This window comes from Venturia canescens, chromosome 4 (assembly GCF_019457755.1).
Source record: "Venturia canescens isolate UGA chromosome 4, ASM1945775v1, whole genome shotgun sequence".
Classification (NCBI taxonomy): domain Eukaryota; kingdom Metazoa; phylum Arthropoda; class Insecta; order Hymenoptera; family Ichneumonidae; genus Venturia; species Venturia canescens.
The window spans coordinates 20,140,800-20,156,688 of record NC_057424.1 but is presented as its reverse complement, the minus strand read 5'-3'; the positions used below and the strand labels follow the sequence as shown (position 1 = coordinate 20,156,688).

Sequence of the window (15,889 nt, the reverse complement as noted above, 5' to 3'; positions counted from 1 at the left end):
AATCTTATTGCTTCTGTCCCGAGTTGAGTTGTGTCGATCGATCCTTACACACCTGCAATAAATACGGCACATTAGAAACCCTCGAGCAAATTGAATTAAGCTTCGGACTTGATCCACTGAATCGGACGTTTGTTTAATTCCACTTTATGTCTACACTTGGACCGACTCTTTTCAGGATTAACCTCCAAAAAGTTCAATCTTTTTACTAAATCTTTCTGTTTACGGTAAATATGGAGAGTTGCGGAGACGTCAAAGCCTCCAAGCGTTTTTGCACAACATTTCAAATGTGGTACAACGAGACCAATAATCCATCGTTTTTCCTGGAGTTTCTATTATTTTATCAAATAAAAAAGCTCTGAAAAGCATTCTCATGGATCGAGTTTTCGGTATTTCATTTGGCAAAAGTGCATTTTAAAATTGACTGGACGTACTAGTTTTTGTTCGTTTGAAAATCGGTTGAAAATGAACGGAGTCGATCTTGAGTACGAGCTGAGGAGAGTGGAAAAATATTATTTATAATGGCTCCCTTGTGAAATGGGTAATTATTTGATAAACGGTGAAAACGTTGGTTAATTTCAAATTTAAATTTTGAATGAGCGCTTCACAATTTTGGAAGTAAACAAATAATATTATGAATAACGCGAAGTAGAATTTCCATCGAGCCAAACGAATGTTGAAAGTAAAATCTTCAAATAACATTCATCTTCCAACGCAATCTGTTCAACGAATAAGCGAAGATCAATTCCGTGTGTTTCGTGTTTATTGAACACATTGCAGATTTCCAGTGAGCGTTCGTTTTCCTGCCTCGTTATTATTTCTCGTTAGCGATAATCATATTCTATTGTCGGAGGATACGAAGATAATTGAGGCAGGGAGTAAAGAAATGAATAAAATCATCGGCGCCCGTGTGTACGGAGTGCGTTTATTCCCTCCGGTAAAAGCTCATCGCACCAGTGGCAATGTTTTAATAATTTTGCCTCCGAACAATTATTGATATAACTTGTCGGAGTATTTCAGTGAATAAATTCTTCCATTCAACTACTTAAACAAACATTCTCATATAAGCCCAGATATGAATAAATTCACCTGCAGAATATCGCATTACATGGAAATTCACAAAGCAACGCTATACGACTCGTCGACCCTCGAACGAACACTCAAATTAAAAAACTACTGACCCATTTTTCAACTTTCCGATCGCGACTCCTTTGTATTGAATTGTGAAAGCATTTGTTCGTGTCGAAACGGAAACCAACTAGAAATTAACTCAATTAAAAATTGCCACGGTTTCGTACGTCCAGTCTTTTATCGCGTTACGGACGTCAATATAGTTCTGTTACCGCGCACTGTTTCCTCTCTCCTTTGACCCTTTTACCTCTCATTCCTGTTTTCCCCATTGCACTCTCTCTCTCTCCCTCCTTCTCTCGAGTCTCTCCAGATACCGCTGCCCCCTTCCGCCCTTCCATTTTCTCTCTCTCTCTCTCTCTCTCGCTCTCTCCCGGGCTTTTTGTCTCGCGTACTCACTCTCATCCTCTTATCCTCTGTCAAAGTCTCGCTATCTCTCTGTAATATGCATAACAGTGAGCCGAGTCCGTCTCTGTCTCTCTCCGAGCCGAGCACAGCTATGACGACGAGCGCACACATATGGAGACGCGTCTGAATATCTACATACAGTGAAGAGAACGATTTGAAACCGCCCTAAAATTATCGCTACGCGCTGAGCAAGGCCCATTGATTACCACCGGTAATTGCCATTATGCTTCCATCCCCTTTCGAGTCTCCCCGCAGATTCTCTTTGTTGGGGTAGTACAAACTCGGTACGATAGAGCACATACGCCCGCTCGTTGCAATTGCGTCCAAAGTCAACTACTTCAATACATACTTTCCGTCTCTATCTAACCGTGCGCGGATTCTCCCGGCTTTCCCGACCTCTGTTTTCCAACATCCCATGCTGTCGGCCATCTCGCCTGCTCCCTCGTTGGCAACCCGACGGCTCTGGAATTCCACCGCATCTCGACCAGCCTCCGTGCCTTTGAATATAGTCAATCAGGACACCCCGCGCTCACGATAAATGGCTAATTAGTGATCTTGGGCCGCATCTCCCGTGCCGCATCATAATATCGAATCCCACAATAATATCATTCTCATCTCTCCATCGAAATCAATTTATTTACGACGAAATAAACAACGCTTCGATATTCTATTTCCACAATCATTCCTCCCCCCCCCCCCCCCCCCCCGAGTTTAACCACTATCGCGCTCATTAAATACCTTCCTCCACCGATCGTTCAAACTCTTTTCAATTACTCTTTCCATCAACTTCATCACTCTGAATTAACAACAACCAACAATATGTTACCCTCAACATTTATTATTGTTCCTCGACTCTCACCTACAGTTATTTCACAACACGTTTTTTTTTGATTATTTATTAAAGGACTGTCTATCACTAGTCCCGAAGGGAGACGAGTCCGGAATGGTTTTTTTTTTTTTTTTTTATTACGACATCGCAAGCCGACACACCGCGTCTGTCGGAAAATCATTGTTCTCATCCCCCGATGGTCTGCGTAAAATTCAACGTACCAAGGGAACACAAAACCGACAGAAATAAATCTGCAATTCATGCTCGTAGTTCGTACATCCCAGGGGTCATAGTTGAATACATATTATCGCAATAGTGCCCTGAGGAATTAATAATATATTTACAGATGTGGAAATGAGTGTGTGTGCGTGTGTACGTGTCCATTACACAGGGTATATCTTGATCCTTGCGCTTCGGATTCGTAGTGATTATTGGAAGCTTACGAATTCATGAAGCTATTCGCAAACATTGAAAATACGAAAAATGTGTAATTATTTGAGGTTCACTGGTAAAGCATCAAATCCCGAGCGCTATTGAAACACGACAGAGAAGGAAAACGCGTTAAAAGTACTCTGCGAATTTGAATGGAGCTTGATTCCTCTATTTTTTACAGAATAACACTTCGTTCAACTCTATCCTTTCAAATAAATGAACACGATAAATTGGTGAAAATACGAAAATACACGTGAAACACCCCGAAAGTTATTCATATCAGAAAAAAAGTATTCAGATGCTCCAGGGCATGAAATAAAATGCTGGACCAACATCCCCGAGAGAACTAGATGGCGAAGTTCAACGTTGAATTTCTTGCGAAATCGTGTTCGACACCTGTCAAAGGTCTCGAATCAACCAAATCGGTCCCGCCTCTCAAGTCTCCTAACGTACTTTTCTCTGTTTTATACTCTAAATGAAATCTTAATTAACCGTTTTGAATTACAACGAGCTTTAATGGAAAAATGTTTTTGTTTTTTCTCGATGTTTCAGTTCCTCCTGAACAGCCGGTGATTTTAGACAGGTGGAGCAGAATTTTAAACGGAACAGTCGGGCCGTACGAGGAGGGCGACGATCTGACGCTGACTTGTCGAGTGACGGGTGGTAAGTTATAAACCTCTCCGAAATAAAAACTCATTTGTGTATACTCCCTCAGCAATTTTTCCATTCACTTTCTTCGCTCATACCCGGAATCAGAGCGAAAGAGTAACGCAGAAGTTCACTGATGGAAGGGAAAGACGGGATGGGAAAATAGTAAAATGAAAGATAAAAATGGTTGCAACAAATACGAATAAGTAGGGAGGCAAAAAAGCGGGGTTTAGAGAACACGAGCTGCTACGCAAAAGTGCGGAAACCATAATCCCGGGCCACATATACATGAGACAGACTTCTAGCAAAAGAGTATAATCAGCGAGACTGAAGGAATACTACGAGGCTGTTCGGCTTTTGCTTTTTGCACAAATTGCTCAAATTCCCAGACCTTCCCCGATGTATGGGGGTTGATGTGATGGCACACCGGGAAGGGCTCCGCGGTTGCCGCGAGCTCGACGTCGCTATCCTCCTGTATTATTAGATCAGCCAAGTTTTTATCGGCGACTGAGTGAGGCTAAGTGAAAAGTTCCACGTTTCGGGGAAAAGAATTCTTCGCGGAGTTCGGTGACATAAGAAATGAGAATCGGAGAGGATAGAGTCGAAGCTATGGGAAGTTTTGCACTAAATTTCGTTGGTTTTTGGGAAATGGAAAGTCGAAAGAAAATGTTTTCTGCACACGAAACGCTTTTTTTACCAAATACTCATTCCGGGGTAGAATTCGCGATGCCGAATAACCAAATTGAAGAACGGTCGGCATTTCGAAATTTTCAAAGTTGTAATATCAAGTCGGAGAAAAATAAGAATAATTCGAAATTCTTATTTCCGATCGCCTATTATTCAGCAGATTACGTGTTTTAAGCGAATGTTTCTTATTTGAATTCATATTTACTCGAAAATATATATTTCGATAATTTTCATTTCGAATGCTATTTTAACGGACCATACGAAGGTCAAAAGTTCATATTTTCGAATTCAAAATGGAGAGTAGTTGTTTTACAGATCAGAATACAAAGTAGCAAAAAATCGAAAGTGAATTTTTCGAGCCTATAAAACTTTATAAACTCGAGATTTTAGCCGTTCGAAATTTTAATCATTCTAACATTTTATCCCCGCCTCGTCGTGTTCATTTTTACTCGATCTTCGACATCCCTATGACGTCGCTCAGAGAAAACTCTAAAGTTCCGTAACCAATAAACTGCACGATCAGAATTTTCGGAGAGAGAATTCACGTCGAGAAGGAAAACGGTTAGTAGTTGATTTCTCGCACTTTCAATGTTTCATCCTTGCTGCTCGAGTTCCACGATCACAGTCTTATCTACTATATATTCGCGTGTGCAGAACTCGAGCCAAGAGGAAAAACAAATTCAAATACAATGAGTTAAGAGATGCCCTGTTATCGTCATTTGCTTTGGATTCGCACTGTTGTTTCCTATTTTCTACAACAGCTTATACTATATACGAAGAAACGAAGAGCTGGTGACACTATGAATAATCTCTGGCGTAATAACGAAGAATAATAGAGTTACATTATTTCTCATGATATTAAGGAATTCGTTGGAGAATGTAAAGAGGCGAATAAGAGCATGTTAGAAACTTAATAATTACATTAGAGAAAAGATTGTCCGCTTGTCGTGTTCTATTCTGAATTCTAAAATACTTTAAAATGATCTGGGTAAGGTTGAATTATACAAACTTAAATTGGCTTAAAAAATTAATACCATGTCGACAGACATCGAAAATTTTCAACTCGATACATTTGTTATTGGCTGAATTTAGACCAGACAGACTGCGTTTTGATTATTAGCTTGAATGAGATGCAAAGCGAGTGCCATGGAACGATCGAAGTGGAAACTGCAGAACCGCTGAATCCTTAACCCTACACCTCATGTGCCTTTTTTCATACCCTCAACCTCATGACCGGGGTTTGAACGCACCCCACTCTTTTTCTGCTTATAAACCCGGTCCTACGATGCTAAACTGACTTTATCCTATACCATTTTCTTCGTTTTTTTATAACGAAAAGAATGATGTACGATAAAACTAATTTCAATTGAATTTATATGTAAAAAAATCCGTCAATAATCAGTCGATAATGTCGCTTGTTAGGACGGGAGCGTAGTTTGAAGTTCGCGTGGGGTGTGCTCACACCCCAGTCATGCGTTCTAGGGTTAAATTCCCTCCTCCGCTTTAATCGTTAAAAACATTTCACTCGAAATCACAATTCCCAATAAATTGATCCAAGTATAAAGCTTTGCTATCAAAACGTATTCACTCCGAGCGAAGAAGAAGAAGCTAATTTGGAATACGAAATAACGAGCATACGCCGCTCCCAAATAAGCTACATTTACACTCTATCAATTTTCCATCAAGACCAAAGGTCACTTAAATTTTATCCAGAAGGCTCCATAAATTGGAGCAAATTCGGCGATATTTTGTGAACCAGTAGTACTCATTTAGTTGGTAAATTTACGGTAGTTGATTATATAGCCTGTCGGTAGATGACTCGCAGATACGTTAGCAAGGGTTTTATCCTCTTAGCGATATAAGCATATGAACTCGGGACTTTAGCGAGTAACGCAAAGCTCGGTTCTGGTTGCTCTGTGCATTTGTGGCGGCGTGCCTATAGAGTCAGCGGAGGTGACTTCAAGTGAAGGGTTAATGTCGGGCTCACGTGGCCCTATCGCGTGGGTACTAAAGTGCGGATTTTAATCCGGAGATAACGGACAGTACCTTTTGGGATTAGCGAGAGGCCGAGGAAAAGAAACGTTCGAATAGAGACATCCACGATTTCTGGACTGTATATTTTTAGTGGAAAAAATATTCGCCGCGTTTATATCAGCAGCGCTCCCTGCTCTTTGGTTTTTGCTGGCTGGTGGCCTCCCACACACCTTTCATTGCCACTTTCAAACCAAGTTTTATCCCTTTCTCCCTCTTTGCACACATTTCATCAACGTTTCGGGCGAGCGCTCGCCTCGAAATTTCTTGCCCCCTCTCCCTGCCTCTTCCGCCTCTTTTTATTTCTCATTCATAAAAGAGTTTTTCTTTCTCCGCTCTCCTCGTGCTTTGCAACTCAAGGGCCTCGTGTACTTCCTCTCGCTACAAGAGCAGCCATCTCTATCGATCTGGATACATCTCGCACAACTCATCGCAGCCAAAACCTCCGTAGGATGTTGCCCTCGAAGTATTCCAAGCGAATAGCCCACTTACGGGTTTTAGTGCGACGCCGTAAAGGGTTACCCGATTTTCTGGTCTACCTGACAAACCGAAAATTCGGTGCTCGCTCGATTCCGCAAGAAAAAATAGTTTCGCGCATGAGCAAGCGCAGAGTTCAGAGGTGACCGAAGCAGGGAACGCTTAAGGGGAAAGGATGAGAAGAAACGTCAATCGTAACGGCGGGGAGTTTCCAAGTCGAGAGGAATTAAGCGCGGTGGCGTTAATTCGATCACTCGAATAGCCAAACCCTCATAGAATTCGCAACAAATGTTTCTTTCGCCTCGTCTTTTTCACGCTCCGCCCGCGAGAAGAGTGTTTGCGCTGCACCACCCTCGATACACAAGCAGCAGCACACGCTCGCAAGTCCTTTCCTCCTCAAGAAGAAACGACGCTTAAAACGCAATCACGGCTGAAGAGCATCGTGAATAACAATGATACGTACCTAATCTCAAATCGCGAGATGCTTCACGTTTTTAAAATAGTCAAGGAAATGGAAAAGCTCCAGGATAGTTTCTACCGTTAAAATGCGAAGAGATCGTCACGGCACTTTAAGTATCGTGTTTCAGGGCATATCCCCGTGATTAAATTGCGATTTCACGCTCTTCCATCCTGAATATCAATGAGTCTGAAGTTTCAGGATTTAAGAAGGATTTCGTGCCGGCTTAATCAATTTTCGTGACTCCGAATACAGTGAGGCAAACTCGGTCAGCAGAGTTATCTACGTTATTACGTAATAAAGCCGTTTTATTAGTCGTTACACCATGTTTTAAATCACATTCTTTAGACTGGATAATCCCAAAGATTCGTGGCATAAAACAAGAAAAGGAGAAACGATTTCCGAAGCCATTTTCTCGTCGCCGAACGTATTCTCGCCCGGTGCTCATATATTTGTATCGTTAGGCCTGTGTATAAGAAAGCTTTACTAAACTCTCCCCCAATTTTGGTTTAAAAGTTTGGTAAGATATAGAGGGAGCCGGTGGGCCCCACTCTTACTGAGGAATAGCTCAGGATCGGCTAATTTAAAAGTTCGCTGTGAGAAAGTCGCCGCTGTCTGGTGGTCTTTCCGATCTCCATCCTTCTTGCCTAACTGCCCACTGGGAAAGCTCTCAACGAAGAAAATGTTCGAAAGAGAGCCCTTCGAGAATCTCTTTCTCTCGTTTTTTTACGATTTTATTACTCAACTATAAAAATAAGTAAAAGAAAAGTAAAGTAAAATAGCCATCGACTCTAACGTCTTTCCTTAACGATCTAGCCTATACATCGCTCAACAAACCCCTGTAAAGCCTTTATTATCCTTATTATCAGAAATCTCCTTCCTTACAACCGCGAGAGAAAAACTCTACAACTCAATTTTCGAACGATTTTGCGTTTACGTTTAGTGCCCAGGTTTAAGCTTCCCAGTACCACGACCATGGATCATTATTACTATTATCATGATTCCAAACGTGAACGAGAAAATTCTTATGGTCCAACCAACTTTTACCTGCCATTTTTTCACATTTATATCTCGTTATAATCCTCGGTTCTATCGATCGAGAATTATTATGCGAAAAACCTCTGCAAGCATATATTTTTCCTCATGAATTACTATAGCGGAAAATGCGTTCTCACAGTTTTCGTTTTATTATTAATGAAATCTCTAAATACCTCGAATATGACACGAAACTAAAAGCGCCTCTTTCATTCGCGGACACAGGTACCCCGCAACCAAAAATCAGCTGGTTCGTCAACGGAAATTTCAGAAACGAGGAATACGTCAAGGACGCTGGAGATGTCATCGAATATAAGTAAGATTACGAGAATATTAATAACGACTGTTATAATGACGTTGAACAGAGCAAAACTTCGTGCTGGGCACCATAAAATTCCTTGCTAAATTGCTTGTTGTTGATTCTCAATTATTACGAAATTGGCAATTACTGAAACGTGAATGCAGAAAATAATAAATGATATTTCGTATTAATTCGTCAATTTTCTCAAATTAGCTGCACAGAATGCGAATTGTAAATTCAAATTTCGACCAATTTATATACGCTCGATGGATTGCATCATATCTTGAAAACCACTTTCGTACATAATTTCTCTAATAAGCTACTTCAACGTTAATCTCCAATTAGTACATGAATTATTAAGGGATTAATGTTTCTTCTTTTGACAAGATTGGTCGTGAAATCGTTAACGAGGGCTGACCTGGGAACGAACTTCACGTGTCAGGCATCGAACACTCATCTTATCGAACCCAAAAGATACACAGTCACGTTGGACCTCAATTGTAAGTATGAAAAACGTTTTTTTTCCCTTCGATTAAAAGATAATTTTACATTTGTTGTCGTTTTCCTTATGAAATAACGAATGTCAAAAAAATCACGAATATTTTCGACGTTTTCGAACGAGGCACTTTTGAGCGGACACCCGAACACACAAGACACGACGAAAAATGACGATTTAAGGGCTCTTTTCTATTGGAGGTCGAGACGGCAAACGTCACACGTCCGATTCGCATTCAAATTCGTTCCATCGGCATTTGGTTTCGCAATTAACTGTAAATATACGGAATTATTGCAAATCTTTGAAATACGTCATTGGATTTATGAGAATGATTTTGGAATCAATTATTCAATGTCACTCCGCATACGAATTGGGCGAGTATATAAAAGGCGGTCTCGAGGCCACGGTCCGTCCGCGATGTTTCGTCCGAGGATGGAAAAAATTCTTATCTAGAGCTTAACAAATCAAGGCAGTAAAAGTTTTATCTGAGCTCTCGCATTAACGATAAAATCAGCGAAACCCCAAAAGAGAGTGAAAGAGGTAAAGATATAGGAGGAAAGGAGCGAAAAGGGGTAGGTCAGAGTGGATGACGAGTCGTTGAACCGCCCGAGCTTTATTTCCACTACCCTCATCTGTGTCGTTCACTTTCGAGAGGAATTCACCCGGAGAATGACAAGGGAATTAGATAAGAAAAAGAGCTCGCATTAAATCGTACCCTATCAACTTTCTTTGTGCTTCGACTCTTCCTTGCTTAGATAATAAATTTTCTCTCTTACTGTGAGATTAAAAAAAATAGAGAGGAATGATGATTGGGTATATAACGGCGGAGCTTCCACGCCCCAGAAATCTAGCGCCATCAACGAGGTGGAGAAAAGTTTTATTCGGAACGGCGAACGACGCGTAGAGCAAATGGGTGAATGATGAAAAATTGAAAAAAATTTGAGCGAATAACTTTTCTGAATTCGAAATTATTGTCGAAAAGAATAAAATGAAATGCGCTATTCCAAGCTGGCTAAAAGCACTTTAAACTGCGAAGCTGCGAGGTAAAAAAGTTGAATGAAAAAAGGTAGATAAAGCGTTGAAAAAGTCTTTGATTCCGTGAGTCTTTTTTCGTGTGCTCGGAGGACATTAAGTGACGGGAGAATCACGCATGAACTGCACCTCTGGTGCGCGTTCATTTCACGCTCCGAACTGCTATCATCCGTCTCTCACGGCCATTACAAACACACATTTATTGCCCTCGGATTAAAAGGTCGAGATGGTCTCAGATCGGCCAGTCGAGTCGGCGGCTTTACGCCCTTCTTCAACCTCCATATTTCGCTCGAGGACGAGCCACGCGCATCCATGAAGTAGCTCCTAACGGAACGAGGAGAATAAAAAAAGTGTAAGTAAACTTTGAAGCTTGACGCTTCTCTGAAACTTGAGCGCGCGGGCGTATATGCGTACGCCAGGGGTTTGCCAATTGGCGAACGCGGTAGACAGAGAATCCTCGACAAGAGCTACCGCGCGAGAGAAATGAGGGATTCAAAACTGGCATGAGATGAGCTGATGGCTCACGGGTATAGTTGGCTCTCGATGAATTGCCCGAAGAGCAATGAAAAAACCGAGAGCGATGAGGGCTCGCGACTTTTTTTCTCCGCCTTGCGCCCCCTCGAACAATACGCGACGAGCAAAACTCACGGTTAATGGAAAGTCTGAGGCGTGTGTGCCGTTTTGTACAAACCGAAAGCATACCTCCAACTTTCATAACCATTGATCGCTCCATTATGGACGATAGTTAAACTTTTGTGCGCGTTAAGCTTGAGCATAATGTCAGAAAAGGACTAAATATCGGAAACGGATAACCGCTAAGCACATTCGCGCAATTTATACTCGTATACGTGTCAAATGAACCTCAAATTATTTTAAATTCATATTAAATTCCGACGTATCGAATAACAATTAAAAAAAAAAAACAAGCGTTACGATATAAGAAGAAACCGTAGATGAATTTTTCGACGCTCGAGAGTCAAGCTCGCATGGAGCTCCGACAGAATGCCTCGCACACGCTTATCCCGTCGTGTGTCATGTCTCTAACGTATTCGTTATTCTCGCGTTGATAGAGCTGATAATATAATGTATATTTATATATGGAGAATATATATGAGTGTTGGGGTTGCACGTATAGGCAAATACTCGATTGAAAAAATGTACAAAAGCAGCGTATATGAAAGGTCCGTCGAATAAAAGGGCGTAACCGATACGTTTTCACGCTTACAAACTATTGACCGTTACGTTCCTTTGTTTAAATAGGAATCGATATGTGTAGTATACACCGCACATGGCTAGACACAAAATGTTCGGACTCTCGTATTTTTCATATTTCACGGGCGAATGGATCGTATCTGGAATGATGGCGGCCAATTGGAAAGCCGGATTTATCGCGCTAACGGCCTCCGTCACCGCTTATTCTCTCACTCTCCATTTTTTCTTCTTCGCTCTCCCTCTTTTTTCTCCGTCTCTCTATTTCACTCTATTTCATTCTCTCTATCATCGCAATATCTCGCGCGAAATTGAAAACAATATCATTCTCCTCCCCCCACCAGCCTCGATTCTCCCGTTCATCTATACTCGCGGTTGCGCGAAACGCCAATGCATAAACATGGAAATTCCATTGCTCTACCCGCTCCTCCTCGCTCTCTCTCTCCTCAATTTAATTGCTGCTCGAGCCATGGCGTCACAGTTAAATTTCTGTAGTTTAATTTTAAATCGAAACTCCCCGAGAATAGCTTGTCAAATTACATTTCGCAAATCCTTTCGCAAGTCCTCTCTTTTTCCAGAAACGAAAAGCCCACACTCGTAATTATTGTGAATTACAAGAAACAATTGACAACGCGAGTGTCATGGAAGCTTACCGAGTTTCTTTCCGAATGTTCAAATATATAACGATGAATGAAACGATACGATGTGAAAAATTCTCCAAACAGAGGTGTGTGCACCACCGCTGTATATGGATAATCGATGATTGTGAACTGGAATAAATGAGCTAAAGTAAAGAATGAAACTCGTTCTTCAAAGTGCCGCATTAGAATTCGTCTAAATGGAAAATCGGGGGCTGTAATCACGCTAACTCGCGGTAGAATGAAGTCGCGGGAATATTCATCCCTTTCTGCGCTTTTCCGTCTTGCTCCTTCTGCCTTTAAATCTCTTTCGGTCTCTCTCCGTCCACGGCTCGTTGCTAATTACGTTTCGTGATTACGGCTCGTTCGCGGGGACGTGAGGTCGATATTAATCGAGTCGTTGGTACCGCGTAAAATTGCAATCAGGGAAGGTCGGAAATCGAGAGGGAGCGAGAAAATCAACTCCATGAGGGAAAACGCAGCCACAGGTGAAGGGCGCTCCGGTGTGCACGAATCGCGCGAGGGAGAAAGAGAAACGCGAACTGTCAGTTCGTGAACTGTGACGAGTGGGCGACGATCTGAGCAAGAGAGAAAGATATTTCGATGGTCAAATTCGCAGCGTCCACTCTCACCAGTCTATTCAGTGTGCATTCCTGTCCCAGCGAAACGATGACGTATAATCGCGACCACACGAGCATGTGCATGATAACGGAATGGTCTCGTTGACACTGCCTCGCACCCTGTGCACCAACCAGTTAACTTCCCTCCAAACTCGCAGTCTTTACACGCAATCATACAAATTGCCAGATCAGGGAATCACTTTTCCCTCAATTATTTTGCTTCATTGCGTTAGTTTTCATTGCTACTCGGATGCGAAAAGAGCTGAGGAATGCTCTCGTTACTTTCGATATTGCTCGGTTCTTCTGCGCGAAAATATATTCTTACAGGATAATGCAACGTGAAAAATGTTGTCGTACGAAAAATAAGGATTTTCATGACGAAATTAGTGGATGGAGCCATTTTTTCAAACCCTCGTACGAACTTTATAACGAATCGTAGAACTCTAATAAATTGAGGGTATGAAAAGAAATTTTATTGATATAAAGGATCTAAATGTCGACGAGATGAAGTGATGTACGATTGCGAAGGGTAGACAATCTATGAGGGAGTTTTTATCACTGCTTTTTTTCCCTCCCGCTGCTCTATTTTCAACGTTCAGAGCCCAAGGACAGGGAAGATGGAGGAAAAAAAGAGATGAGAGAGAATGAAACGAGTGGGAAAAATTTTCTCGTCGCGAGAGCAGGGTTCGTTCGTGCGAACAAATTTATCGCATCTCGAATTTTTTCTCTCTCTCTCTCTCCCTCTCGCTTCTTCGCATTTCTCTTTCTTCTTCGCGTGCTTATATCGGTTTTTACCGCATTGAACTCCCCCTGCCAGGAGCCCGATATGTTTTCCTCACCGCGCGGCATTCGTGTCATCGAGAAAACGATAATCAGACATTTAATGTGCGCCTATATACTCGTTCGCGATCACAAAAGTTCCGATTAGTTTGAAAAATATGCGTCGAATGAGCATCGATCATTTTACGGATCGCTGCATTTTTTCACCCTTCGTCGACGACAAATGTTCATTTGTTCTTTCCTCTATTTTTATTTTCTATCATTGATTCGCAGTAAAACCATTGTCAGTCGTCATTAAGAGGCCGGGGCTGCGCGGAACCGAGGGAGAATCGTTGAAAGCTGGGCAGCGGTACGACCTCGAGTGCGACACAACCGGCTCCAGACCACCGGCGATCATAACTTGGTACAAGGGCAAGAGATCGTTGAAGCACATAAGGGTGAGTAACGAAGCGTTAACACAAAAAATTCCCCGGCGACTTGGCAGATTCGATTTTTTTCCAAACTTCTTCAAACGTTCGTTTCTCCCGCGACGGTCTCTCTGCTCTCACAGATGCGACGAGCGAAGAATCGAAACGGCGGGAATTACGAAAGTGTATATGAAGCGATAAAAAATATGAGAAAACTCGTAAAGCAAAAAGCTTCGAGTTGCAAGGTCCAAAGAGAGATGGAGATCGGTCGCAGGATACGTGAATTCGAATCCCGTTTGCCCCACCTCCGCGCCATCCTCCGCCGAGGTAGCGATAAATTTGACCGATATAGATGAAACTGCCCCTCGGGACGTCTTACGACGGAAATGGCTGACAGTCCTGCTACCGGAGAGCCCCGATCTAGAAATCTTCCGGATATGGCCGAGAGAATGGAGGTCCACTCGCCTTCTTCCGTCCCATCCGGCGAGCGAAGCTCCGAGACAGTTCAGGCTTTTTTTATTCTCCGAATCAGGCTTGACCCTTGCTCCCCATTCCCAGCTGAATGGTATCACCTTTCCCCGTGAGCAATCCGCCCCGATATCTCTCCGGTGCACCTGAACTTATCGTAACACAACTGGCAGGCCATGGCGAACTACCTTTTCTCAAGCCTTTCTTCCGAATCCATTTACTTTAACGTTCAGGCGTTTTTGCCAAAAAGTATTTCGAGGAGTTCTCCGAACTAAGCCTTTTTTCGATGAACAAATCGCGTTCCTCATTCTCCAATAAATTCAATATTATTGAGAGAAATATTCGTTGTACGAGCAACCGAAAAAACGGAGCGTCTTCAAACTTTATTTTTGCTACTCGTTGGATTTAAAATACCATAAACCTCAGCCGTGACTCGCCAGTTGAACGCTAAAATAACGCGCCGGATGAAAACAAAGTTGGAAAAAGGGAGGAAAGCGCTCTGGGGAATTGCTCGTTTGAGGAAAGCCTGTGCGATAATCAATTACTACATGGCTCTCCTCGGTGTGCATAGTCGTATATATATTCGCAGTATCGCGCAGACAGATATTAACATAAGCAGATCCTGTAGCCGACCGATCACGTAGAGTCTACACCGCGGTGTATTACCATCCTGATTATCCGGTATACCCTGGGACTTGCCCTCTCTGTATCATAGCTCTTCTTTCACCCTCCCTGAACTCCACCCTCCTTCGACACAGAACAGAGTCTAGACTCAGATACGATGAGTGCCACGGAGCGTGTAAACCAAAACAAATTTATTAAATTTCCCATAAATAGTGAGACAAGGAATAAATATTGTGCACAAAGCACGTGCAACGATCCGGTGTAAAATTTCAAAGTTAAATGTTCATTCCCACTCATTTGAAATATTGCGGATTGGCTTCCATTACAGAGGGAAAAAAATCCTTCCGAAGTATGGTTTTTACGTCTGCAAACACGATCGCACTTAAAATATTAATATTTGACGGTGAATAGTAAAAGATTTAAATTTCCACAGAATCATCGGGTTCTGGATAAATAAAACGATAATGAATACAAATTATTTACTAAAACCAGCAACGATCGAAAACAATTTCGACCTTAAATATTTATTCTCACTCATTTGAATGAACGTTGATTAGCTTCCATTATTTCGATATCGGAGAAACCGTTCCGAGGTATCGGCTTTTTTCTGCAAGATAAACAAGCGGCGAAGCTGTTAATGTACGACGGTTAAATCGCGATACGTAAATATCAGAGTTGATTTATTGGATTAATGATTTGATAATGGGAATTATGGGAATTGGAATAATACGATAAAGGATGTTCGATCTCCAGAGCGGGGCCAACGGTGAATATTATTTGAACGTTGAACGCAGCTTCTTTCTGATTTGAAACAACATTGATTAACTTCGTTTGGAATATCGGAGGAATCGGTACCGCGAAGAATCGTTTTTTTTTTTTTCGAAGATCAACAAGCTGTGGAAATATTAATGTTCAATGAATAAATTGCGCGAGTGAAACCAAACGCGTCAATTGTGTTTAACCAGTAAAAAGTTGATTGGAAACGCGTGATTAATAAAGAAAATGAAAGATCAATACACCGGGGGAATGGTATCGGGAGCTTTCGTACTCGATAAATATTGTCGAAACGTGCCTGTGACAAGCGACGAAATCGAAGGACTTTTACAGATTTATTTGTCTTTGTTAGTCAGAATATTCCATCAATTAATCAGAACTCGATTCGCCTAAATTGTGCTGCACGAATCC

At 41.9% G+C, this 15,889-nt stretch overlaps 1 protein-coding gene across 3 annotated transcripts in view; it reads left to right on the top strand.

The window, feature by feature from the left end:
• The window catches only part of LOC122409898 (hemicentin-1-like), a 192,635-nt gene that overhangs the window by 141,965 nt on the left and 34,781 nt on the right, over positions 1 to 15,889 (top strand). For all 3 annotated transcript variants that reach the window (XM_043417793.1, XM_043417792.1, XM_043417794.1), the window contains 4 exons: positions 3,347 to 3,457; positions 8,355 to 8,445; positions 8,818 to 8,930; positions 13,479 to 13,642. In XM_043417793.1, coding sequence (XP_043273728.1) covers positions 3,347 to 3,457; positions 8,355 to 8,445; positions 8,818 to 8,930; positions 13,479 to 13,642 — 479 coding nt within the window. The remainder of the gene's footprint in view (positions 1 to 3,346; positions 3,458 to 8,354; positions 8,446 to 8,817; positions 8,931 to 13,478; positions 13,643 to 15,889) is intronic.